General features: G+C 47.6%; 1 protein-coding gene across 1 annotated transcript in view; it reads right to left on the reverse strand.

The window, feature by feature from the left end:
- The window catches only part of NPR2 (natriuretic peptide receptor 2), a 428,259-nt gene that overhangs the window by 123,851 nt on the left and 276,441 nt on the right, over positions 1–27,967 (reverse strand). The window contains exons 6-10 of the mRNA XM_069205697.1: positions 17,280–17,412; positions 14,857–14,941; positions 8,160–8,280; positions 843–917; positions 621–698 (exon numbers count right to left, since the gene is read on the reverse strand). Coding sequence (XP_069061798.1) covers positions 621–698; positions 843–917; positions 8,160–8,280; positions 14,857–14,941; positions 17,280–17,412 — 492 coding nt within the window. The remainder of the gene's footprint in view (positions 1–620; positions 699–842; positions 918–8,159; positions 8,281–14,856; positions 14,942–17,279; positions 17,413–27,967) is intronic.

The raw sequence follows: 27,967 nt of genomic DNA on the forward strand, positions 1-27,967 counted from the left end.
TGGTTATGGAGACACAGATTGGTCACATATCTAATAAAGTAAACAATTCGTGGTCAGGTACAAGCTGATGGAAGGCATCTACGGTGACATTAATTGTCATTGAAGTCGTCCATCACAGCCACTTCCTTAATATTGAAATGATCTATCACTGGGGAAACCACTGATAATCACACTCTTATCCTTAGTTACTGAATCCATTGCTAGTCCATTCCATGGTACTGAACACCACCCCTGGTCACACACATCATCCTGGAGACCACCCGTGGTGAAACCCGTGGGCATGAGGGTCACCAATGGTCATCAGAACCACCAACAGCCATGGAATCAACCAGAGTATTGTAACACAAACTGCAATGCAAATACATGACTTAAAAAACAAGGACATGGGCATGAAATACGACGTGGTGCTCTGACCTCATTGACTGCACTATTATTGGAGCTACAGGGACAACTCTAAGGAAGCTGCAGCAACACAGAGGGCTCTTTGGAGCTGGACCAAAACCCCGTCTCCTAACCAAGTGCAGCATCTCAACTGATGTACAGAGATACCAGTCCTAACCACCCTCCCCACCAGGTGGACAGAGCTACAAGCATGTGAACATTGAGGTCCAGATACCTACGTGCTTCAGCTCAAATAGCACCTGTCTTGTCAGCTCGATCCTCTTCTTGTTGACGTGCTTAATGGCCACCACATTCCCCTGTGGAAGAGAAGGAACAGCTTAATAATTGTAGGACTGATGTACTATGGACCAAATGAGACACTAGAAGACGGAAGGGCAGAAGGGAACAAGGCAGGGAAGACAAGGAGAGCAGAGGCTAGCAACTGCGGTCTAATAACACACCTTGAAATGACCAGTGTTGGCAAAGATCTGGTACTTCCCGTGGGCAGTCATCAAGGAACCATAGCTGGAGCCTCTCTAGGACAGATGAGAAAATCATTAAAGAACCACAGATGCAGAGAGAAGAACACAGCACCGACAAACAGACCAAGGGCCTGATTTAGAACTTGGTGGACGGGTTACTCCGTCACAACAGAGATTGATATCCCGTCCGCTGAAATATAAAGCCCATAGCATCCTATATCCAGGGTATCTGTCACTGTTGTGATGGAGTAACTCGTCCGCCAATATCTAAATCAGGCCCCAAGGCTAAAAGCACTGTCAACGGAGGCAGAAGGCGGTACACAGCAAACTGAAAGAACACAGCAGAGAGAATAATAAAGATTTAAAAAATGAAACATTAAAAACAAAAGAAACTCAGAAGAGAATAGGATACAAGAAGCTACACTTTGGGCCAGTGTGTATGAGACCTACAAGAAAGGAGGCAGCACTGGGACCAGACTGCGTGAGCCATTTTTACAGTCAAACGCCGAGCGGCCAGTCGTCCAAGAAGATACAAGGCTCAGCTCAGAGGGGTGCAATCTGTGGAGTGTGCAACACAAGACACGGTATGGAGGGAGGTATGAGCAGCTGTTGAAACTAGAAACACCTGCAACGTACCTTTAATAAAATAAAGGTAGCACTTTGGCTTAGAAGGAATGAGTCACCTGTATACAAACCTCTAATGGATTAGCCGTAGAGTTTATTGCAAAAGCGGATGACCTGCTCGGTCCGGGAGAAACCCAAAGGAAGAATGATGACACTATCAGTCAGTTCATCTGTATATCAGTATTTGAGGGAGAGTTGCAGAAATCCATCATGCACAATTTTGCAATTCTGGTTCCAGTTTAGAACAGTGTCTTCACGACTTACCTCGTTGGCCGAAACGTATAAAGCGGAAGTTTACTCCAATTTACTAATACCTTGTTTCATTTATTTGTTTCCCTCTAAATTCTACTCTCCTTCCATTTCCCTCTCCTACGGTGGGGAATTAAATGAAATTTGGTTATGAATTTCTGCCTCTAAAGATACATATTGGGATAGGGTAAATTGGAGATGACTTGCCCTCGCCTCTTTGTCATAAGTGCTTCAAAACAACATCCCATACTCCCTAACAAATACAATGTGGCACTGTTACAGCAGAAGGAAAACAAAAGAGAATATGATGGAAAAACAAGAGATACACTATGTGCAAAGTACCCTACAGGAGAGCAAGAAAGAATGAAAGACTGAGGGGACAGGAGATGGTCAAGAACATTAAGCAGGAGATCACGCCACCCTCCTACCCCCTGTGGTGAGAAGTTGAGTGGGTCTCCATGCAAAATATGGCTACAGGCGCTAAGATCCCATCCAACCCTGACGCAACTCTCCCATCATCAGTGTCTCGCCCCCAAAGTTCTTGAATTTGATAAAACTAGAGTTCTGACCTGCACGACAGAGCAGAACTAGAAGGTGGGGTCTCCATTGTGCCCCTGTACAGTTAAGCCAGTCCCTGAAGGTTGATATTATACGAAGAAAAGTAAAATATTGCAAAGACATAGCTGTAGTGTTCTATCAACAGCTGCAAAAACACTACAAAACATTAAAATGCAGATTGAATTGTACAAAGCTCCATTAAATGGCGACTGAGGAGGTTTGTAATTGTAGGAACCATGAGGGTCATTCTATACAGGACACCACAGGGGACCGATGGCCATCTTTAAAAGGAATACCATAAAAGCGGGCACACTTTAGGCTCTGACACACAGGACGCCATCTTAGAAAGAGCCAGAATTCTAATGCATGTTACATCACAAAGAAACAATGTTAGAGTTAGAAATATCGGACGATTTGAGGGAACTGACTCAAGTGAGAAGCTGCAGAGAACAGGTCCTCTAAAAGACAGTTGACCCTGGAAGACAGCAGGAAAAAGTAAATAATTGACAGTGAATTTTATGAGACTATCTAGATGTCCTGAAGAAGGCAGTTGTCCAGAAAAATTATGTTTGATGGCTGAAACAACTTATACTTGTTAACAGCATTAATCTTTTTTGTTTATGGAAAATGGTTCATTATAAGACAATGATTAATTATTTTGCATCTATGATGCCCTTCACCAGAGTAAACGTCTCCCCCTCCATCCATGAACATTATTTTAAATTGAATGACTTTTTAAAAGCAAAATGATTCATCAATAACACATATTGTGTTATATCCACCTGTCATGATCTTATAATGTAATTGAACATCTTGCATTAGAGTACTTATGCCCTGATTTATACTTTTTTACGCAAACCTGCGTTAGTGCAGGTTTGCGTCAAAAAGTATAGCGCCATTCCAGAGCGCCACCCGGGTGCCATATTTAAGGAATGGTGCAAGCTGGCACTGAGGCCCGGTTAGAGTCAAAATACGTGACACTAACCGGGTTGGGGAGGTGCAGGGAAAACTGGCGCTTGTGCGTGAAAGAGTGGCGCTAGTCAGGTTTGAGTCAAAATAATGACTCTAACCTGACTAGTGCCATTGTTAGACGCACAACCCCCATGGACATGACTTCTGTCTAAGTCCCCTGGGCATGGCCATTGGGCACAGTGCCATGCAGGGGGGCTCAAGTTAGGCTCCCCTATGGCACTTTAAAATAAAAAGCTAAATATTTACCTGTACTTACCTGGGATGGGGTCTCCCATCCTCCACTGTCCCTTTGGTGTGGGTGCGGGTGTCCCTGGGGCCTGTGGAGGGCACATGTTGCCTTATTCCATGGTGTTCCACCGTGGAAATGGGCCCATAGGTCCCCTAACGCCAGCCCTTACCCAGGCATAAATAATGGTGCTAAGCAAGCTTAGTGCCATTATTTAGGCCCGCCTCCCTCCTGTGTGCCATTTTTGCACGGGAGGATAAACGAGGTGCTCGGGCTTTGAGTCATTTTAAGCCCGGGAACACCTACCTTGCATATCATTGACGCAAGGTAGTTTTCCGGAGGCAAGAAATGACTTTAACTCCAATATTTTGGTGCTAGACATATCTAGCACCAAAATATAAATATGGAGTTAAGTTTGCGCTGAATTAGCGTAAAAAAATGACGCTAATTCAGCGCAAACAGGGTATAATATGCCCCTTAACATTTATTGGCAATGCACAGGATGGGTTTTTTACACTAGTGGTTTTAGCTCTATGATACTTTTCGCCCCTTAATGCATTCATATAGGTAAACATAGAACAGCACAAGCCACAGTGTGGGCCACAGCTGCTACTGGGGTTAGAGTGGTTACCACAGCTGGAATCAAGAGTGGACAGGAATCCTCTGAGTAGGGTGACAATCACAGCTGGACAGACAGTGGTGGACACGGATGGGGTTAGGTGGCTCGGAAACGGGTTGGGTCAGGAATATCAAGAGGGACTGAGTAGTGATGACAGAGTGAAGAGGATGATGGTGGCTTCTGACGGTCCAGTGGTGCCGACACTGGCTCATGGTGGCCACGACACCTGCAGATGTAACAAAGAGGAGAGTTGGAGTGCGACAGCCAATGACAGCTGGGACATAGTAGTTACCGCCGCTGGGGCAGAGTGTGAGGACAGCAGGATACAGAGTACTAAGGACAGTAGGAGTAACAGCTGGCAACAGCTGGGATCGAAGTAGAGCTGAGAGCCGGAAATATTGTAGTAAGGACATCTGGATTAACAGCTGACGACAGCTGGGTAAGGACAGTGGGATTACCAGATGATGATGGCTGGGATCAGAGTAGGGATGAGATCTGGTGATACAGTACTGATGACAGTAGGGATCAATCAATAAATCAATCTGGATTTGTAAATTGCTGCAAATCACCCGTGAGGTTCTCAAGGAGCTGGAGTTACTGCTGGCTTTGTGGTGATCTGTTCCTTCGAACAGCCAAGTCTTGAGTCCTTTCCTGAAAAGCTGAACCAAACAGGCAGTCCTGAGATGCAGGGGAAGATCTTTCCAGAATAAGGCCACCAGGTGTGAGAAGGAGTGTCTTCTGCTGCAGCTTACATGGATCCTGGATGTGTCTGTGATGAAAAGGGAGGTGGCTCATAGGTGTCTGGTTAGTTGGAGGAAGGTCATGCATTTGTGGATGTGTGCTGGTCCTTCGCTGTGTAGGGCTTTGTATGGTTGGGTCCATATCTTGAACTGGCGTCTCTTCTGGATCGGGAGTCAGTGTAGTTTCTTGAGGGGGACAAAGGTGTGGGTTCATCGGGGAATGTCAAGGATGAGTCTGGCCGCTGTGTTTTGTATTGTCTGTAGTTTCTTCAGGAGGTGTGTGGTGATTCTGAGGTAAAATGCATTTCCATAGTCCTTCATGACGACCTGTCTAGTGTTGACTGGGAACCACCTGAAGATCTTGCAGAGCATGCGTAGAGTTTAGAACCAGGTGGAAGAGACTGTGTTTACCTGCTCCTTCATGGAAAGCATGTTGTCCAAGATAATGCAGAGGTTGCGGGAGTGGTCTTTTGTGGCAGAAGATGGGCTGAGTTCAGCAGACCACCAAGGGTCATTCCATGGAGAGGTGTTAGTACCAAAGATGAGGACTTCTGTCTTGTCCGCGTTTAGTTTGGGACAGTTGTCCTTCGTCCGGTTGGCGCAGTTCATCATACATCTGTGGAAGTTGGCTCTGGCGGAGGGGTCTTATGACACCGAAATGATGAGATGAGCTGAGTGTTGTTGGCTTGGGAGATGATGTTGAGTCCATGTGATCTGACGGTGCTGGCCATGTACATGTTGAAGAGGCTGAGGGACGATCCTTGTGGGATACCGCAGATGACCTTCTTGGGGTCTGATGTAAACGGTGGAAGACTGACCCTGGATTCCGATGTGGTGGAGCTTGGTTATCAAGATGTGATGGGAGACGGTGTCGAAGGCGGATTACAAATCCAGGGGGATGAGAGCTCATGTTTCACCGCTGTCCAGGATGGCCCTGAGTGTCATCAGTGGCTGCGAGTAGGGATGTCTCCGTGCTCTAGTTGGTTCAAAATCCGGATTGAGAGGGGTCCAGGAGGTTGTTGTGTTCTAGGTGTTCTTTGAGTAGCTTGTCGATTTCCTTCTCTAGAACCTTTGCTGAAAATGGGAGTAGGGAGATGGGCCTGTAGTTCTTTGGTTTCTTAAGGAGGGGCCTCACTTCATCGTGTTTAAGTCTTCAGGGAAGGAGGCCAAGGTGATGGAGGTATTCAGGACTTTTTTGAGCTCATCGCCAATCATCTTGCTTTCAGGTTGAAGATGTTGTGAGGAAAGGGGTCTACGGGTACCCCTATGCGCACTGAGTTCATGATGAAGATAGTGATATGAGGTGTGAGGGGGTCTCAGTGGGTGAACAAGTGTTTCGGTTTTGTGTTCGTAGGTGAAAGCAGGTTGATGCTGTCGGAGGGGTGGGTTGGGGTTTGAAGTTTTTGTAGATGACAGAGATCTTGTAGTGTAAGAAGTCCACCAGGGTGTCACACAGTTCTTGGGATGGGGTAATGCTGTTCCTGACGGCTGCAGGGTTGGAGAACACTTTCACAATGGCAAAGACCTCCTTGCTGCTGTTTGTGCTGGCTTCAATGTGGTCTTCTAGTGTGCTTTTCTTTGTTCCTTTCAGGAGGCAATGGTACTGGTTGAGTGCTATCTTGAAGGTGGTGAGGTTTTCTTTTTCTTTGCTGGTGCGCTATGTATCCTCTCTAGTTGTAGTAAGTGTTGTATGACAGAGCTCCATGGTGAACCATCTGTCTCTTCTGGCAGGTCCTTTGGGTTGGCAATTGCATTGGCGCACTCCATGATCCACTGAGAGAGGTTCTTCGCAGCATGTTCTGGATTGGAAGTTGAGTCTGGGAGGTGTGATTTGAAAGCCTTGTTCCACTCATCTTCTAATATATTTTTTCCAGTTTCAGCGCATGGAGCTGGGAGGTAAGGTGCCAGTGTGGGTAGGTCCTGAGATGGTGAAGTGGATGCTGTAATGACAGGTCCAGGGGAGCTGAGTGATGTGGCTGTACCTGATTATGTAGCTGGTGGAGAAGATGGGGTCAAGCGTGTGTCCTGCACTGTTAGTGAGTTCAGTGACAAGTTGTTTGAGGCTGATGTTGCTCATGCTGTCCAGGAGGTCGGCTGTGTTGGTGATACTGAGGTTAATGACGTGAAAGTTAAGATCTCCTAGGAAGATGTTGTGTTTGGAGTCAATGGCGATTGGAGCGATGAGGTCAGGGATGGTGTTCGGAAATAGGGTTGTGGTCCTGGTGGTCTGTAGGCGAGGGTGCCTCTTATGGTGTTTTTCCTATCTGTGTGGGCTTGGAAGTTGTGATGCCCCATTATCTGTGGAGGTGGTGCAGCAGATGGTGTCCTTGTAGATGATGGCAATACCACCCCTGTGTTTCTTGGTCTGGTCCCGGTGAGTTATCTTGTAGCCTTCATGTGGTGGTGGTGATGTCCGGCATGGAAGCCAGGCTCAGCCAGGCCTCTGCGAGACAGATGACGTCTGGGGTGAGGAATGAGATAGGGTCCCAGATATCAGTGGCAAGTTTGCAAGCAATCGTACGTTGAGTAGGATGAGCTAGAGTTGTACTCTGGCGGTCTCAGTTGACGAGGTGGGCGCAGCCTTGTTTGAAGGTGTCTCTGGTACTGTTGTTTGCTCTGGTGTTGCAGGAGAAAAGGCAGTGGCAATAGGTGAAAGACCCTACTGTTGTTCGTGGAGATGCGATGCAGCAGATCCTGTTGCGGGTTGTGGGATCAGGGTTCGGAGCTCTGCGGCGGAGTATCTGTGGATAGTAGGAGGGCCAGAGGTCCTGTCATGCAAGTGCCATGGTCCAGGCTTGGATGGGCGCAGACGGGTTTGCCTTGGGCACACCTATGTCTCGCCAGTGGTGCATCTGCTGTGCGCACCTGCTGCAACCTCCATTAAGTAGGTCCTAGGAGGATCACTGGGAGGCAGTGGGCAGGGCGGCGGGTGGTGGAAAGTGGGTGGGAGAAATGGTGGATAATGCATGGCATAAATAAGGAGCAAGTAACATAATGAAAAACTGAATTAAGCAAGAAAGACAACTGAGACAATAACAAAACAAACTGCCAAAAGAACACAATAACAAGTGGGCAGATACCAGACAAGGCCATGTAGAGTGAGGAGGGCAGTATGGTGATGTAAGCCGGGGTGGTGAGGACAGCCATAGATAGACTGAGCACAGCAGGAGCTGATCACAGCCCAGGTCAGAGAGGTAAAGAGAGCCGGCTCTAGAGGGCTGCTGACAGAGGTCATGTCTGGGCTCCGCGTGGGGCACTTGTGAGTGTCACTGCGTGTGTCTCATCTCTTGTTAGTTAGGTCTGCTCACCAGGGACAGAGTCAGTCTACTTCCGGCGCTCTTGTGGTAACGCTCAGAGTTACCAAACTGCAGCTCCTCCCAGCGGATCCTCCACAGCATGCTGGCCAGCTCCTTCTCCAACATCAGCTTTCTGCAAGAATGGAGGGGACAGGCGTCAGTGACAGGAGTGACAGGACAACATCAGTGATCTGCTCATTAATCAGCAGCCTCCATGACCAGTGACCAGCGCATTGAAGCAGGCAGCAGCTTCAATGACCAGTGACTAGCGCATAGCAGCAGGCAGCACCATCAATGGCCAGTGACCAGCGCATAGCAACAGACAACAGCATCAATGACTAGTGACTGGCGCATAGCAACAGGCAGTAGCATCAGTGACCAGTGACCAGCGCATAGCAACAGGCAACAGCATCAGTGGCCAGTGACCAGCGCGTAGCAACAGGCAGCAGGATCAATGACCAGTGACCAGTGCATAGCAGCAGGCAGCACCATCAATGGCCAGAGCAAGTTGAGAGCATTACTGGCCAATGCAACGGAAATAGCAGCAGTGACTGGTGCATAGCAACAGCATCAATAACCAGAGTAACAACAACAGCATCAATGACCAGAGTAACACAGTAGCATCAATGGCCAATGTAATAGAAACAACAGCAGGGACTGGTGCCTAGCAACAGCATCAATGACCAGAGTAACAACAACAGCATCAATGACCATAGTAACACAGTAGCATCAATGGCCAAAGTAACACAAAAGCATCAATAGCCAGAGAAACAACAGCATCAATGTCCAGACTAACACAACAGGATGAATGACCAGAGTAACACAGCAACATCAATGGCCAATGTAACAGAAAGAGCAGCAGTGACTGGTGCCTAGCAACAGCTTCAATGACCAGGTTTACAACAACAGCATCAATGGCCAACATAACAACCGCATCAATGTCCAGACTAACACAACAGGATGAATGACCAGAATAACACAGCAACATCAATGGCCAATGTAACAGAAAGAGCACCAGTGACTGGTGCGGGGCGACAGCATCAATGACCAGAGTAACAACAACAGCATCAATGACCAGAGCACATTAACAGCATTACTGGTCACGCAACGGAAACAGTAGTGGTGACTGGTGCGTGGCGACAGCATCAATAACCAGAGTAACAACAATAGCATCAATGACCAGAGTAACATGGTAACATCATTGGCCAGTGTAATAGAAACAGCAGCAGTGACTGGTGCCTAGCAACAGCATCATTGGCCAGAGTAACAACAACTGCATCAATGACCAGAGTAACATAACAGCATCAATGGCCAATGTAACAGAAAGAGCAGCAGTGGCTGGTGCCTAGCAACAGCATCAATGGCCAGAGTAACACAACAGCATCAATGGTCAATGTAACAGAGCAGCAGTGACTGGTGGGTGGCGACAGCATCAAAAACCATAGTAACAATAACAGCATCAATGACCAGAGCATGTTGACAGCATTACTGGCCAATGCAACAGAAGCAGCAGCAGTGACTGTGCCTGGCCAGAGTAACAACAACAGCATCACTGGGCAGAGTAGCAAAACAGCATCAATGACCACAGTAACAACAACAGCATAAATGGCCGGAGTAACTACAACACCATCAATGGCCACAGTAACAATAACAGCATCAATGGCCAGTGTAACAGGAAGCCCAGCGCTGACTGGTGCTTAGCAACCGCATCAATGAACAGTGTAATAGAAAGAGCAGCGGTGACTGGTGCCTAGCAATAGCATCAATGACTGGAGTAACAACTACAGCATCAGTGGCCAAGTAACAACAACTGCATCAGTGGCCAAAGTAACACAACTGCATCAATGGCCAGTTTAGCAGGAAGAGCAGCTGTTACTGGTGCCTAGCAACAGCATCAAAGGTGACTGTAACAGCAACTGTACCAGTGACAGGTGCCTAACAAGAAAGAGTATTAGTGACTGGTGCCTAACAAAGTATCAGTGGCTGTTGACTGGTACATAGCAACATAGCAAATGGCCTGTGTAACAGCGACAGCACAAGTGATGCCCGTCCCCCATCACCAGCATCAACCAGCAGCGTAACGAGAACTGCAGCACTGACTGTGCCTAGCAGAAGCACCAGGGATTAGTGTTACCAGCAACAGCACCAATTACTACTGCTGAAGAAAGAGCAACAGTTTAGCTTCCAGAGAAAGAAACACACATCAGTACAAAACATGCACATAACTAAAACATCAGTTCTTCAGCTTAAATGTGTGCCATATATGGTTGTATGTGTTGGTGTTGCGTGTATTTGTAACACACACTATTACACACAAGGGTTTGTGTCTAGCCCATCCTATAGTAGGTTGGTTAATTGAAAAGCCAGGTCTTCAGCTTCTTGTGGAGCTCAAGATGAGAGGAGGAGGGTTTGGTGTGGAGTGGGAGGCCGTTCATACTTAAGGAGTGATGTAAGGTTACAGCCGTCCTTATAATCTGGTCCTGAGTATGCGTGGGGTGTGCGCGAGTACCAGTCCTGCGGAGTGGAGGTGTATTGATGGTTGGCGGAAGGAGATGCGACTGTTCAGGTGGGTGGGGCCTGGGTTGTGTAGTGCCTTCAATGTAAGTGTGAGAAGATTGAATTGAGCATGTTCGTTTATCGAGAGTCAGTGTATTGCCCTGAAGTGTTGTGTGATGTGAGTTGTGTGTGGGAGGTTTACTATGTGTCTGGCTGTAGAGTTCTGGATGGTTTGTAGTCGTGTAGGGAGGCGCTTGGTGATCCAGGCATAGAGGGTGTTCCCATAATCCATCTTGCTGGTGACTAGGGTGTGAGTGACAGCTTTTCTGATATTGCCTGGGAGTCATTTGTAGATCTTTCCTGGCATCTTCAGGGTGTGAAAGCAGGATGCAGTGTGGCCATGTCCAGTTTGCTATTGAAGATAATTCTGAGGTTCCTGGCGTGGGTGCTGGGAAAGGTCCGAGCTCAGCAGCCAATAATTTGAGTCCCATGGTGGGGTGTTCTTGCCGAAGATCACTACTTCTGTCTGGTTTGTGTTAAGCTTGATACAATCATACTTCATTGAACTTGTTTCTTGTGTTGGGGCCTCGTCTGAGAGGGAGAGCATGAGTTGCATGTGCTTTGTGTAGGAGAGGATGATGATGTCATGTCTGCGGATGATGCTGGCCAGACAGATCATCTCTGTGTTGAAGAATCTTTGTGTTGAAGCAGGTGAGATTTAACAATGAACCCTGAGGCACTGTACAGCTGTGTTTGCGGGCTTCAGTGGAGTAAGGTGCCGGCAGACAGCTTATGTTCTATCATTGAAGGAGCAGATCCAGCTGAATGCGAGTCCTGCCAACCTCGCTCAGGCACCTTTATGCAGATGGAGTATGAAATCATGTCAAATGTTGCAGAGAGGTCCAGGAGAATGAGGGCTGCCATGTCTTCTCTGTCAAGGATCATGCAGATGTCGCCTGTGGCGGCAATGAATGCTAACTTTGTACTGTGGTTTGGCCTGAATCCAGACTTTATGGCATCGAGAAGCTGGCGGCTGGTAAGGTGGTTGGTGAGGTGTTGGTCTTAGATCTTTGCCAGGTACAGTAGGAGGGAGATAGGCCTGTAGTTGGAAAGAATTGCTGGGTCACTGGATGGTTTCTTGAGCAAAGGCATGAGAGTGGCATGTTTCCTGGTGTCCAGGAATGGGTTGATGGATGCGTTGAAGATGGGTGCTAGTGCTTTGCTGATTGGTAGGAGTTCTTTGATGAAGACGTGAGGGGCGGGTAAGGGTCAGATGGAGCCCCCAAGTGTCTGGTCTTCATGGCAGCAACAATTTCAACGGAGGTGGTGGCAGGCCACCAGGTCAGGCATCATTCATTGGCCATGTTGGGAAATTGAGCTACAACGGCAATGGGGTTGAGGGTCGCAGTTGCTGTACATTGGGGTGGTTTTGCTACAGAAGAATTCCAAGAGCTTGTTGCACAGGTCATGCCAGGGGGTGATGCTGCTGGAGGCGGCAGGAGGTGTGATGAATCTTTTATGCCGGTGAAGATTTCCTTGCTGCTGATAGTGCTGGTGGTGATGTGATCTGCATGAGCAGTGAGCCTGGAGTTCACATATGCTGGTGGTGGTGTATTAGGGTGGATTTGAATATTTCTTTACCTCTAGTGTCTTGTCTTGTTTTCCATTTGTGCTCCAGTTGCTTACAGTGGAGTTTCGTCAAGCTGAGTTTCTCTGTGCATTAGCTGGCCTGTGGTCAGGCTCTTGAATTTGGATTGTGTTTGAGGGGGGTAAGGTATCAGCACATGCAGTGATCCAGCTGTTGATGATTACAGAGTGCCAGGAAATAAAAACATGTTGTACACAGTGAAGGGTAAGAGTGTATATTTTTTCTAGGATCATTCATAAAAGGGACCAGTTCACAATCTTGTGCGATGCGAGGGAGAGATGGGTTGCTCCGTCAATGATGAGATATGTCCTGTGGAGTTGAGCAGTCCTTATTCAGTCGCATACATAGAAATGTCTGTTGTACTTGCCTTTTCATTTTTTGGTACCATTGTTTAATTCAGGCCTGGTGATGCTGTGCCTGCTGGCGTTGCCTTTGCATACGGAACTGGATAATTTGTCACTCTGGTAGTCTGCCGCTGCTTAGATTCCTGCTGCTTCATTGGTGATTACGAGGTGACAGAGATGACAGAGGTCGGGGGATGGGCACCCAGCACAGAGAGTATCATGATAGGCACCATGTGATTGCTCATCTGCAGCCCTATGAATCAGGTGATGGCATGTAGGAGGGCCTTCACCAGGACCTCAGTGGGACGGGGATAGTGGATTTGTAGGAGTGCCTTCAATGAAGCCAGTGTGGACATTAGACATAAGGGATGGCCTTCAATGGAATCACTGTAGTGTCATGGACAATTGGCAAGTAGGATGGCCTTCAACGAAGACACTGTGAAGTCAGGACAGTGTTGGAAAGTGAGCAGTCACCATTGATGGGGGAGAAGACCATGGCTTGGACAGTGTCTCTCAAGTACGAGTCTGTGAGGTTTGATTTACTCCACGTAGAATCAAGAGCTGGTACTAGGCTGTTGGGCATCTTTGCCCAGTGTGCTCGGAAGCAGAGGCTGTTGCTCCTATAAAGGCAGGTGACCTGCCACCTAGTCGGGAAGTGAAAGCATCTTTCTCGGGTATGTTTTGTGTATTTGTAAAGCACACAGCTCACATGGGAGGGTATCCTGGCACTGAAGCAGGAGCTGTATGGTCCGAGCCCGAGTCGAGGCTAGGTGAAGTACCAGGTCTTAAGTTTCTTGCAGAAGGCAGGAGCTGGGGAGGAGGCTCTGATAAGCAGAGGCAGATCTTTGTAGGCTTTGTGAGTGAGGTGAGGGAAGGTTTGACCTCTGGACCTGGTTCTCTGTACGCGGGGTGGTGTGTGTGTGACTGAGCAGTGGTGTCTGCGAAGTTGTAGATGTTTATACCTTTGTTGAGGCACGTGTGGCCAATGTTGTGTAAGGCTTTGTATGTGTGTGTACCTGTATGAGCTTGTTTAGTGCTGCCAAAGATAAGAATGAATTCTGTTTTAGAATCCTGATTACAGCTTGGGGATCAAAAGTGTCGAGAGCAACTCAGTAGTCAGAGGCCACTCTTATGATTGATGAGGGCAGAGTCCACTGCGTGCCTTCCCTTACGGTGCCAAGGTGTTTCTGCAGCTGTGCAGGTAGTCATGTCCCAGATATTGCTTGTTCACCACCCTCGTAGTCAAACTAAGATTGCTCTCCCCATTTTCCTAGGAGCAGCAGGTGATTGACAGGTCAGTACTTTGAAAGAACATTAGGGTGCTCTCACTGCTGCATTGTTCATGAGGGTCGTGGAAAATGTCTTGGATGGAAAGCTTTGACGACATTGAGGTGTAACGCGAGGGTTTCACTGGACAAGAGTTTGTGGAGGTGGATCCTAGGAGGTCTTATATGTGGTGGCCCTCAAGGCAATGAGACTATCCAAGAGGTTGTGAATGACACGATGATGCTCTGTGTGGTGCTGGTGATGCAGCGTCTGGTTTGTTTCTGGTGATACACCAGTTGATGGAGAGATATGCGTAGCAGCTCATGGGAGGAATGACACGGTATGTGACTGCACTGAAGAGGGCTGTATTTTTGTTCCACACTTCTGTGGTTCTAAGTGTCAAGCTACTCTGGCCACGGCCATGAGGATTCTGTGAGCACAGGAGAGTATTTTAATTTTTGTTAGATCCTCAACAGATTGCGCTGTGTGCCATGTGAGTTTACTGATTTCTGATGTTTTGTTTGAAGTCAGCCAAGTCTTGTGTGAAAAAGGCCATGGCAAGTGTTGTGTTTACTGTGTAGTGTCATTGGGCCCTGTGATTCCTCTCTGGCTGTGCTGGTGGGGCTCGGTGATTCCAGAAGTGGGACAAGTGTGGTTGTGTGGGGAGGAGGTCGAAACAAGTGTGATGGGCAGGTCTTTGGGGGAGTGGAAGCTCTGAAAGTTTGGGGGTCATTGAGAGTGAAAGGGTGTTCTCAAAGGTGATTGGATGCCACAGTAGTGTGTCCAGCACATGGTGTTGGCGAGAGACACTAAAGCAAGTGCACAGATGTGAATGTTGCATTGACAGTGTTGCTTCTGGAGTACCTTGGTTCAGAGGTCTGTCTCCCTGGGTGTAATGCTGCCACAGACAGCGAGAGGGCAGTAAGGAGCACTCACACAGCCCCAGTGGACCTACCTGAAGATAAGGAAGCTGGAGATCCCAAAGATGACGAAGGTGAGCCCAGTGCCTAAGGCCACAATGGCCAAGGTGGAAAGCTGATCTGAAAGAGAGGAGAGCAGTGACTGCAGTGGGACCATTTGAACAACTCAAGAGCTGCACTGCTTCACAGGGTATGATGGACTCCCATCCATGGGAGCCCTGCTGATGTACTCGCACTGTGATATACCCAGGCCGCGGGAGCCCTGCTGATGTACTCGCACTGTGATATACCCAGGCCGCGGGAGCCCTGCTGATGTACTCGCACTGTGATATACCCAGGCCGCGGGAGCCCTTCTGACGTACTCGCACTGTGATATACCCAGGCCGAGGGAGCCCTGATTATGCACTCAGTCTTATAGAATTCCACCTCAAGGTGCCCTATCGCTTGACTCTGATTTGTGGGAGTGACGCACCTTCACTCTCATTGGTATATTTTCATCAGAGGTGGCCCTGACCTCCTTGCTCTGATATAATTGTATCTGAGGTCCATTCTACTATCACTAGCCTGATATCATTCTATGTAAGAGATTCATGCCATTCACTCACTTTGCCATTAGCGTGCTTCAGGAACCCCTGCAGCTTCACTCACTAAGACGTACTCCCACCTGAGGCAGCCGGCTGCTACATCTCCCCAAAGAGTTTCTTCTGGAAGAGTTACCGACAAGAAGTACTCTCCTTGTAATCTCTCTCATACATACACCCCACTTAACCTCAGAGATTCAAAGGCACAAACTCACCACAGTCTGTGCTCGAACACCCATCCTCAGCTGCTGCACCCTCAAGCCTGCTGCCTCTCCTAAAGCACTGAGGGTCTGAAGGACATCCTAGCTCGTTCTGGCGACAAGACTCCTACAACAGTCTCTGCCCTCTCATATGGGGAGCGGCAGAACCCACAGGCTCCATAAGAATTCCATGGACACATCCATACATCATGCCAGGCCAGCCACTGTGGGACCAGATCTGCACGGTCTGTAAAACTTCCACAGCCTCTGGAAAAGGAGCACAATCTCTGGAAAAGACCAGCAGCATTGAGAATGTATGCTTCATACAGATTGCATCTGTGCTCAGCCTCCAATTGGAAGCAATCAGAACTACAGTGTCCAAGATGCTGGTACCTGGTACCCATCCCGCACTCCCAGCAGGGCCACCACCTGGGGCAGCCTTGAGCTGCAGGCTCTGTTGAACCACTACAGATTACTAGTATGCATCTTTAAGTAAGACAACAGAACTACAGGATGTGTTCTCTCTTAGCAGGTGTGACCTTCTACCAGCCTCTAAAGCGTATCCCACTCACTAGGGACATCGAGGTTTGCTCCACCTTAACAATACCTCTTTTAATAAGTCTTTCTACTTTCTTTGGGAAAGGCAGGCAGACAGACAGGGCCATAGTAAATATTGTACGGGCATCAGGCTGGACCCTAAACCACACTGTGAAGATTAGCCTAAAATGATTTATTCCAACATCGTGGCTGCCTGATGGTTTCACTGTCCGCACTTTAAAAGAAGCTGTTTGGGAGCATGGCTCTGTCATTTACTAGACTCAACAACATGAAGGCATCTTTAGTATCTCTCAGTCCCAGAGGTCAGAGTTGAGAAGAAGTGCTCCAGGCATGTATTCCTTCCAGAACACTCTCCAGGTATGACACATGCAAGCTCATGCCAGACAGACATCGGGAGACATCTTAAGAGATGGAGGTGTATAGACATCTCAAGTGCTAGACATCTCGAGAGCAGGAGGTTTTGAGACATATGAAGAACTGGAAGTGTTCATACATCACAAAATCGCAAGGTCTTAAGACACTGGAGGAGCTGGAAGTCTTGAGACATCTCAAGAGATGGAAGATTTCTGACTGTGACATCACAAGACAAGGAGGGTTTGAAACATCTTAAGAGATGTAGGGCTTGAGACACCTCAATGGATGGAGGACTTGAGACATCTCGAAAGCTAGAGGTTTTGTGACATTTCAGGAGATGGAGCCTCTCAAGAGCTAAAAGACTCGAGACATTTCAAGAGATGAAGGTCTTGAGACATCTCAAGAGATGAAGGACTTGAGAAATTTCAAGAGATGAGAGTCTTAAGATATGTCAAGAGGCGAAGGGCTTGAGACATCTCAAGAGGTAAAGGACTTGAGATATCTCAATAGATAAAGGACTTGAGACATCTCAAGTCATGGAGGCTTTGGAGCATCTCAAGAGATGAGGGACTTCAGACATCTCAATAGATTGAGGACTTGAGAAATCTCAAGAGCAGGAGGCCTGGAGACATCTCAAGAGTTGAAGGAGTTATTTGGGACCTATCAGAATCTGTCTCTGTAAAGGACCATTTCCCCATTCATTTCGTTCACACTGCACCATTCATCATGCATCGTACTATCGTTGCCAGTAAGAGGAGAACCTACTTTGTTTGCAGAAAGGATCGTCAGCGTTGAAGACACATGGTGGGTTGTCCAAAGGTGGGGATCCCTTCACCCACTGGATGGGTTTTCCAATCCAGTTGATTGATTTCATGATTCCATTGTAGTATCCAGTCACCTACAAGGAGACAGAAAATGCATTACATGGTCTCCCTCGAATAGGATGGATGACCCTCTGCATTAAGCGCTCTTCTCGGCTCTTTATGCATCGAAGAGCTTGTCACAATTATTTGTCTTGGTTGGTCAACTTTCCCATTAAAGTATTATTATTATTGTTATTATTATTATTATTAGTAGCAGTAGTATTGTTATTTGTATTCTTTCTTATTATTGTTGTCATTATAATTATTATTGTTATCATCATCATGATTATTACTGCTAGTATTTTTGTTATTGATAATAACAACAATAATAATAATAATAATAATAATAATAATAACAATAAATATAATAATAATAACAACAGTGGTAGTATTAATAATGACAATCATAATATTGATAGTAACAATAAGTATAACAACAATACTAATAATAATGTAAAAATAATGACAATAACAATAATAATGACAATAATAATACTAAAAGTATCAATAATATTAATAACAACAATAATAATAATGAACAAGTTACTTACCTGCGGTAACGATTTATCTGGTAGAGACGTACTCTAGTTGCAGATTCCTTACCTTAGAGTTTCCCCCAGGTGTCAGACTGGATCCAGAGATTTTTTCTTCAAGCAGTCAGTCGACTCCGCGTCCGTCGTTGGCGTTGTGGCCGTCGTGATGATGTCGTGGTCGTACATAGGCGCCACGTCAGTTATTTTCTTTCCGCGCCACGTGCAGGTACAGACAAGAGCTACCCTAGTCATTTTTAGACCGAATTCGACCTTTTTGTTGTTTTTTTTGGACTTCTTTGGTGCGTCAAAGGATGACTCTAAAGACCGACGGCTGCGCTGGCTCTGATAGAATTTAAACGCCTGTCTCCGCTTGGCTAACAAGCTTTACCTCACTGAGCCACGCTGCACTGATACTACATAGTCTAACATGGTAAATTATGAGTGTCCTGGGTAGCATTGGCTCAGGCCTTCACAGTAATAAACCTAGGTCTCTGAGTGAACAAGATGCATGTGAAATACCTCTCCAACATATAGGGCTCACTTAGAGTTTGGCGGACGGGTTACTCCATCACAGTCATATTACGATTCCCATAGGATATAATGGAATTGTGCTACGGCGGACAGGATATCCGTCACATTTGTGGCAGAGTAGCCCCATCCACCAAACTCAAAACCAGGCCCATATTCTGGTTGCCTCCTCGAACCCATACGGCTCAGGGGCACCCACTCAACTCCACCAAATTACAATATATGCATCACCTTTGAGCCCAGGGCCAGGAGATCCTCATCCACAAACCAAAACTGACAGATAAAATTGATCAGACTTGGGTGGAGGAGCAGTGAATCCTACATAGGTCACAAATTGACTCAAAATTAGGGAATAATATGTGACTTCCACTTGGGGTCAAACAAGGTTTATAGATTCTCACAACTTTTGTACAGGGCGATACCACCCAGAGTTGAAGAGGGGGGAATCAGGGAAAAAAACAAAAGTAGAAAGTATGGCTTCAGGAAGAGAACTTCCACCAACAATAATGAGACTATACGGAGCCCTTGAACACAACTAACCATCACATACACCATCCTATACTCAACACTGCTCTACAGACCTGGAGCAAGAACTCTCAGAGACATCGCGTGGATATTGATAAGGCGACCAGTAGCGAAGTGCACCAACTATAAAGAAAGCACCTACCAGATAATGCTCAGATGCTCTTTGACGTCAGCTCACTTATAAACAATCTTTAGAGGGCCAAGTGTGTAGGACTGGGTGCGTGGAAAGGGGATACTACTTTCATGAATAGTGAATTTGTGATTGTCTCAAGAGCTTCTGGAAGGAAGTGCCGTCACATCTTGAAGATACAACTAATATAGAAATACTGATGAATTATTTTAGTGTTGTGCTTGAGGCAGTAGACGAGAAGGACTATTTCCATTGTTGATCCCAAGCGGTAAACTAATTTGTCAAATCTTTTGGCAGCTAACCTAAATCTGACTGTTGCACATAAACGGTAAATCCCCTGATTCTCTCACAATCCAATTCTGGTGGTCCAAGATCTAAATTCTATATTCTACAGAACAGCTGACCGCCATACAATGCTGTCTCGTTTGAAAAAATATGGATCCCCTCCCAATTTGGTAACTTATTCAAAAAGATACTAATGACCTGATCACATACTCCCTTAAGCTGATCTCCACAGAAGCACTGGATCCACCTGTGAGCGAACCATTCGATTAGTTGATCCTCACAGTGCAATAGAGCTCCAGTGTTCATGTAGATGTAGGATAATCGGGTAGAACAAGCTGTGTTGTTCTGATTAGGCCAGGGTGAATTTTTATTTACTCCGGAGTTACTGGGGTAATTTCAATAATTACGTTTTACTCTTTTGATGCAAAATCACAGAAATTACTCTATTACTCCAGCTTGAGTAATTAAGAATAATTTGGGACAAAAATCGTGCCTCAGGAGCACACGAACAATGAATGAAGAGAGAGCAAGCAGCTCTTCCTATCCTGAACACAACGCAGACACCCTTGCACTATTGTGAAGGGGATCCTGCATTGGGTCAAGGCTGCACAAAGAGCACCAGTGCAAGAGGAAGAGGAACTGCCCCATTTTCTTGCAGATGTCGTGCATTTTTGCCCTCTCCAGTTTACAGAACACGGCACAAAAACTTTGCTTGCTGCCCTGCGTGAACTATATGGGTATGTGTGTTTCTGCCCACCCGTAGCACTTCAGGCCCATACTATGTATGAGGGGGCACTGCTTGTGCTGCGTCCTACCTTTCAAAAAGTGCACCTGACATAGACTGATAGTGCACCCTACTACAATAAGTGGACTACTCCAAAAAGAGTAGATTACAGATTACAGTGTAATCGAACATGGCCTTCTGATGATTAACTGACAACCAGAGTATTAGATTACAGATTCTGGTACCAGAGTAATGGGACTGATTACAGATTACTCTGCTACTAAGACAACAGGTTACATATTCCTCTGGCAGCAAAGGTGGCTGAGTACAGTATAAAAAAATACCAAATACCAAAGTGACTGATTACAGATTACTCTGATACTAAGATAACGGGTTGCATATTCCTGTGGCAGCAAAGGTGGTCGATTACAGTATAAAAAAATACCAAATACCAAAGTGACTGATTACAGATTACTCTGGTACTAAAATAATGGGCTGCAAACTACTGGGGCACCACAGTTGACAGATTACAGTTGAGGTTAATGAGACACCAAAGTGGTAGTGAGAAGAGTGCACACGTAAGAAGACTGAAGACGACGGGAGAAGACAGAAGAAGAAAGAAGACGACAGGAGAAGACAGAAGAAGACATAAAAAGACAGAAGACGACGGGAGAAGACAGAGGACATGAGAAGAGTGCACACGTGAGAAGACAGCATACGGTAAAGAAGACAGCGAAGACAGAAGACGGCATGCAGAAAGAAAAAAGACGATGGTTGGCAAGAAAGAAAGAAGACAGAAGACTGCAGCGAAGCACGAAGACGTTGGCAAAGAAAGAAGACAGCACGCAGGAAGAAAAAAGAAGTAACTTCAGTATCGTAGCCAGAGGAAGGACATTGGCCAGTGTTCAATGGGAAGTGACCGGAAGGAGTGCTTGTTCCACAGGCAAGTCGACTGCAAGATCGGCGAAGAAGACGACGACAGGAAGTGACGTGAAGACAACATGCTGGCCAATCCGAAGAAGCTAAATCAGAGCGACGCTGGAGAAAGCCAATGGTAAGTTCAGGTAAGTAAGGGGCTGGTTCCAAGCCCCTTTCAAGTTTTGTTTGTTACTAACAAAAGATTTCACAAGCATGTGCACAAACATGCATGCAGGCAAAACCTAAAAAGGAAGGCTTAGGCCTGGCAAAAGGTTTATTTTGACAGGTTGAAATTACAGGTTAAAGTGCACTACAGGCTTTAATGGCAGGCCGGAGACAGGTTTTAAAGGGCTACTTCAGTGGCTGGACAAGAAGTGCTGCAAGCCCACTATCAGCATTTCAAGTAAGGCCTGAATACATATACTACTGTATACTGGGGACATGAAGTACATTAAATGCACCCATGAGGCATAGGCTGATTTTAGCATGTTTTCGAGAGAAAGCGCAGGCACTTTAGCACTGATTAGCAGCGGTAAAGTGCACAGAGTACTAAAGCCAACATCAATAATTTAGAAAAACAGGAGGGATGAAGGCAATATGTCTGAAAGTGACTCTGCAGATGCCGAGAGGGCTAGGTCCCACTGTATCCCTTACATGTCTGGTGCCTCTTGTGCCGAGACCCAAGAGGACGGAACAGTTATAGCCCTTATGTGTACCTCGAGTAATTAACACTCTGGAGTCCTTTTGAAATACCCTTGATCCTTCACTATTCCGGAGCTCTCTCATGCCAATGAACTTCCCCAGTCGTGTTCATGCAACCCACTGAGCAGAGTTAATTCAATGGCGACAGCCAGACAGCCGACAGTGTGATGGTGCAGGTCCGCCAAATTATAACAATGGAAGTAAACTGGCTGTACTGCAGCCAGTTCACCACCTGTACTGCCAGTGGGGTAGGACCTCCTGGCCGAAGGTTGACCACCTTTGACCTGGCGGTCCACCTGACACCGTCCACGGTCCTTACTGCCAGGGATTCCGTGGCAGCAGCCCCGCCATGGAATCCCTGGCAGAAACGATACTGGCGACAGGAATGCTCTTTCCAGTCGCCGCTGCAGGACTCCCCAACCTCTCCCCTCCATGTAGGACCCTCCTCCCACCCCGACCCCATCAGAAGCCCCCACCCCCCAAGCTGTGACACCCTGCCAATCCTCATTCCGAAACCCCCTCCCCGATCCCCATTCGGAATCCCCTTTCCCCCCGATGCCCATTCCGAACCTCCCCGTACATCCACGCAGGCACACATCACACATACATACATACACGAACAATCATTCACACACACATGCACACATGGCCACGACAACCCCCGCATACACGCACACACTTGCATGCACATACACCAACACACACGATACCCCCCTCCATTCTCACAAACACCCCCCCCCCATTCACGCACACAACACTCAACACCCTCCTCCCCCTCCCCTGTCGGTCGATCACCTTACCTGGTGGTCGCAGTGGTTGTCCGTGAGGGAACGGGGTCCAGGGTGCTTGCTCCGCCACCAGCGCCCCGCCAACATAACACCGCCACACCTATTACTAAGTCGTAATAGGCGTAGTGGTGTTGTGTTGACATGTCGGTGCCAGCGGAGCAACCTCCACTGCACCGCCAGAAGTCGGAATTTGGTGGTCTGATGACCGCCATCACAAGTGATTTTGTGGCTGGCGGGACTTCAGCGATCTACGTTGTAGACCGCCAAAGTCATAATGAGGGCCAGAGTTTGAATAATTCACTTGTTATAAGCTAAACTGGCATAAAAATCCAATATTATTCACAGTATCACTGCAAGAAGTTACCAAGAAATAATTTGTGACAACAGACACACCCAATAATGGGCCTGATTTAGATCTTGGTGGAGGAAATACTCTATCACAAATGTGACGAATAACCCGTCTGCCATATTACAATCCCATGATTTCCTATGGAGAGCATAATATGGCCAACTAGATATCAGTCACATTTGTCTTGGAGTATTCCCTCCGCAGAGATCTAAATCAGGCCCAATGTCTCTAACTCTAGAAGACTGACACACATCACACTAGATCTGTGTGTGCGGCCATCTTGAGAGCAGCTTTATTTACCAAATGTGCAGCTGAGGCCCATGCCCCAATGTGCACATCACCGTTTTGTTAATGTGATAAAGTTACTCGTAGGCTGTGTGCTGTGCAGCATTTGCGACATCTTTTACTGGGGGGAGTGTTCATTGCTTGGTGTGGCACAGGAAAACAATTCCACGTGCGCTCCTAGTTGATCTGGCTGATGTGGGCAGAGATGCTCGTATCACTCTCAAAGCATCTCCAGCGAGTCATCATTGTTGAGTTTTCCACTGAAGGAGACACTTGTCTTTTGTTATGACAACCTCAGAGCTTCCACCTGATCCCAAGCAGCTGGAGAGACTCTCAGAGACACTCAACCACTGCATTGAGAGTGCCAGCCTCTTAGGTGCCTGCCAGTGGAGCTCTGAAAGTGGCACTTCTGTTGCAGGTGCTGGCACCACTAGCCTGGTGCTCACTTCCTGCTCACATGGAGCTCCACGTGGTGAGGACTCCTTGCGCCTTCCAGTGCGTCTTCACTAGCTAATGAGGTCCATGCACTCTTTTTTCACTCGCGCCAATTCCTGTCCTCTAGAAATGTTTATTAGCAAATGGCATCCTGTCAAACCTCATAGATTCACTCCTGGTTGTGCAGACGTACAACACTGAAAGCCAGGTGGCCATCAATGGGAACCGAGCAGCGTCCAATGGTGGGACCTCTCCGTGTGCACCACTGTTGTGTGGCCTGGCACAAGGTCGGGCTCGGATGGGCCTTTCTAACATGAGGCACCTTCGTACTTCCTTGTCCCCATCTGTCACCTGTCACTCCACTCAGGAAATATGTTCACTCCTGGGAAACATCTCATCTTCAGACAAACCTGGCACCCATATGAGCCCCAAAGAGTGCAGAGTGAGCAATGCTCACCAGGTGGAGGTGGTCTGTCAGCACCATGCATGTTACAGCTGCTCCTTGTCTTCTGACTTTTACCCATGGGTCTAAAAGCAGATCCTATGTATTTGGCTGAAGGAAGACCCTATGCAGTTGGCAAAAGGTGGCAGCTGGATAAAAATAGACCCTGCTCAGTTAGCTAACGGTGTACACATGCAGGTGGGCAAAAGTGGAATCTGCGCACTTGGCTAAAGTCAGACCCTTTGTAGTTGACTAAAGACAGACATTTCATAGTTGCTAAAGAAAGACCTTTCACAGGTGGCTGCAGACAGGCCCTTTGCAGTTGGCTAAAGACAGACCCTTTGCCGTTGACTACAGACAGGTCCTTCACAGTCAGCTACAGACAGACCCTTTGCAAGCCAAGGCAGTTGGCTAACGACAGATCTTCTGCAAGCAAAAGCAGTTGGCTAGAGACAGACCCTTCGCAGCTTGCTAAAGACAGACTGTTCGCAGTTGGCTAATGACAGACCATTCGCATGTTGGCCAAATACAGACTCTTCTCAGTTGGTGCAAGATAGACCCTTTGCAGTTGGGTAAAGACAAGCCCTTTGCAGTTGGCTAATGACAGACCCATCAAAAGGCAAGGCAGTTGGCTAAAGAGACCCTCTGCAGGCCAAGGCAGTTGGCTAAAGACAGACCCTTCACAGTCAGCTAAATACAGACCCTTCACCGTCGGCTAAAGACAGACCCTTCGCAGTTGTCTAAAGACAGATCTTCTGCAAGCAAAGAGACAGACCCTTCGCAGCTGGATAAAGACAGCCTCTTTGCGGTTGGCTAATGACAGACCATTCCCATGTTGGATAAAGACAGACTCTTCACGGTTGGCTAATGACAGACCATTCCCATGTTGGATAAAGACAGACTCTTCACGGTTGGCTAATGACAGACCATTCCCATGTTGGATAAAGACAGACTCTTCGCAGTTGGTGAAGATTAGACTCTTTGCAGTTGGCTAAAGACAAACCCTTCGCAGTTGGCTAAAGACAGACCCTTCGCAGTTGGCTAAAGACAGACCCTTCGCAGTTAGCTAAAGCCACACCCTTTCCAGTCGGCTAAAGACAGACCCTTTGTGGTTAGCTAAAGACAGACCCTTCGAAATCGGCTAAAGGCAGACCCTTTGCAAGGCAAGGCAGCTGGCTAAGCACAGACTCCTTGTGGTTGGCTAGAGACAGACCCTTCACAGTTGGCTAACAACAGACCCTTCACAAGGCAAGGCACTTGGCTAGAGACAGACCCTTCGCAGCTGGCTAAAGACAGACTCTTCACAGTTGGCTAACAACAGACCATTCACAGTCAGCTAAAGACAAACCCTTCGCAGTTGGCTAAAGGCAGGCCCTTTGGAAGCCAAGGCAGTTTGCTAAACACAGACCCTTCGCAGTTTGCTAAAGACAGACCCTTTGCAGTGGACTCAAGACAGACTCTTCGCGAGGCAAGGCAGTTGATTAAAGACAGACCCTTCACAGTTAGCTAATGACAGACCCTTCATGGTTGGTTAAAGACAGACCCCTCACAGTTGGCTAAAGACAGACCCTTCAAAATCAGCTAAAGGCAGAGCCTTTGCAAGGCAAGGCAGCTGGCTAAAGACAGACGCCTCACGGTTGGCTAAAGACAGACCCTTTGCAGTTGGCTAACAACAGACCCCTTGCAGTTGGCTAAGGACGGACCATGCACAGTTGGCTAAAGTGTAGGAGACTGGCCTGGATTGTAGTGGGTACCTAAGGTACTTATACCTTATACCAGGTCCAGTTATCCCCTTTTAGTGAAATGTGGTCACTGTCTAGAAGCGAGGCTGTCTAGAGGTAGCTGTAGGCAGAGCAGCCAAGGCTGACCTAGGAGACATGCAAAGCTCTTGCAATACCACTGTAGTCACACAGTACTCACACACAAGAGAGACAATACTCAGTGTTACCAAAAATAAAGGTACTTTATTTTAGTGACACAAGGCCAAAAATACTTTGGAGACTATACTCCCTTAGAAGGTAAGCACATTACACAATATATACACTAGTAACCAAAATCAGGTAAGTAAATAGTCAGAAAATAGTGCAAACAGTGAAAATCACAATAGGTTGCAATGGGCCTAAGGGGAACACAAACCACATACTAAAATAGTGGAATGTGAAAGTCGGTTTCCCACCTAGGGAAGTGTAGAGTCTAGAGGGGTGCTGGGAGTGTAAGAAACCACCAAAGGTAAGTAGAATACCCCACCCCAGAGCCCAGGAAAGCAGGAGTAAAACACAGCAAGTTTCCTAAAACACACTAGAAGTCGTGATAGAAGACAGTGCAAGAACCAGAAGAGACTGCAAGACACCAGCAATGGATTCCTGGACCTGAAGACCTGTGGAAGAAGGGGGCCAAGTCCAAGAAGCACTGAAGAGTCCAGGGAGAACAGGAGCCCCTGCTAACCAGGATGAAGGTGCAAAAGGAGAACCACCGGTGAGAAGACGAAATCAGTATTGCACCTAAGAAGACAGATGCGGGTTCCTGGTTGGTGCAGAAGATGTCCCACGCTGGATGGATGAATGCAGTCTGGTTTGCATCGCTGGATTCCACCAACAAGCCTTGGTAACTGCAAAGCTTGCGGTTAGCAGAAAATGGTGCTTCCTGGGTCCAGGAATTACCAGGTCGACTCTACCCAGGATGGGGAGACAGAGGGTGCTCTTAGCAACTCAGAGAGCCCTCAGAAGACCAGGCAGCATGCACAGGAGTCCCACAGCACAGGGAGAAAGAAGGTGCAAATGGAGGCCCACACAGCACAACACAAAGGATTCCCACACCGCCGAAGAACCACTCAGGAAGCTGTGTGTCGCAGGATGGCGTGCTGGGGCTCTAAGCTGTGCTGTGCATAAAGAACTTCTTGGAAGATCACACACAAGCCTTGGGAACTGCAAGTCACACAGTCCATGGGGGTACTGTCTTGCATGGGGAGGCAAGCCCTTACCTCCATCAAATTTGGCCAGCTAGACGTTGGGACTGTTAGAGTCACTTTAGTCCACCGCCCGTGTCGCTGGATCCATGCCTGTCGTCTGGAGAGGGGACAAAAGCCACTGGTCGTTGCTGCAGAGAGGTGCTTCTGAAACAGGGAAGTGACTCCATTACTCCACTGGAGATTCCTTCGCTTTTTCTGGTGCAGGCTGAAGACAGGCAGTCCTCGCAGGATACACGACCTGGAAACTGTTGCAGTTGCTGGCAGCAGCTGAAGTTACAATGTTGCAGAAGTCATCTTAGGTTCTTTGTTGCAGTTTTGTAGAGTTCCTGGAGCAGTCAGCGGTTGATCCGTCGGTAAGAGATGAAGTAAAGGATGCAGAGGATTCCTGCTGGAGTCTTGCAATCCGAATCTGAAGAAACACCCAGAGGAGAGACCCTAAATAGCCCCGAAGGGGGGATTGGTCACCTAACCAGGTAAGCATCTATCAGGAGGGGTCTCTGACATCACCTGCTGGCACAGGCCACTCAGATGCTCACAAAGTTCCCTGACAACCCTGAAAACAAGATGGCAGACCCAGGGACACTCTAGAGGAGCTCTGGGCACCACCCACGGGGTGGTGATGGACAGGGGAGTGGTCATTTCCCTTTCCTTCATCCAGTTTCCCGCCAGAGTAGGGACTGGGGGTCCCTGAACCTGTGTAGACTGGATTATGCAAGGAGGGCACCATCTGTGCCCTTCAAAGCATTTCCAGAGACTCTGGGAGGATACCCCTCCCATGTGTGTAACACCTATTTCGAAAGGGAGAGGGTGTAACACCCCTCTCCTAAAGGAAATGCATTTTTCTGCCTTCCTGGGATTGAGCCGCCCAAGCCCTAGGAAGGCAGAAGCCTGTCTGTGAGGTGGCAGCAGCTGGGGCTGCAGTGAAAGCCTCAGAAGGCTGGTATGGCAGTACTGGGGGGTCCATATTGGAGCCCCCAG

The sequence above is a fragment of the Pleurodeles waltl genome, chromosome 1_2 (assembly GCF_031143425.1).
Source record: "Pleurodeles waltl isolate 20211129_DDA chromosome 1_2, aPleWal1.hap1.20221129, whole genome shotgun sequence".
NCBI classification, from domain to species: Eukaryota; Metazoa; Chordata; class Amphibia; order Caudata; family Salamandridae; genus Pleurodeles; species Pleurodeles waltl.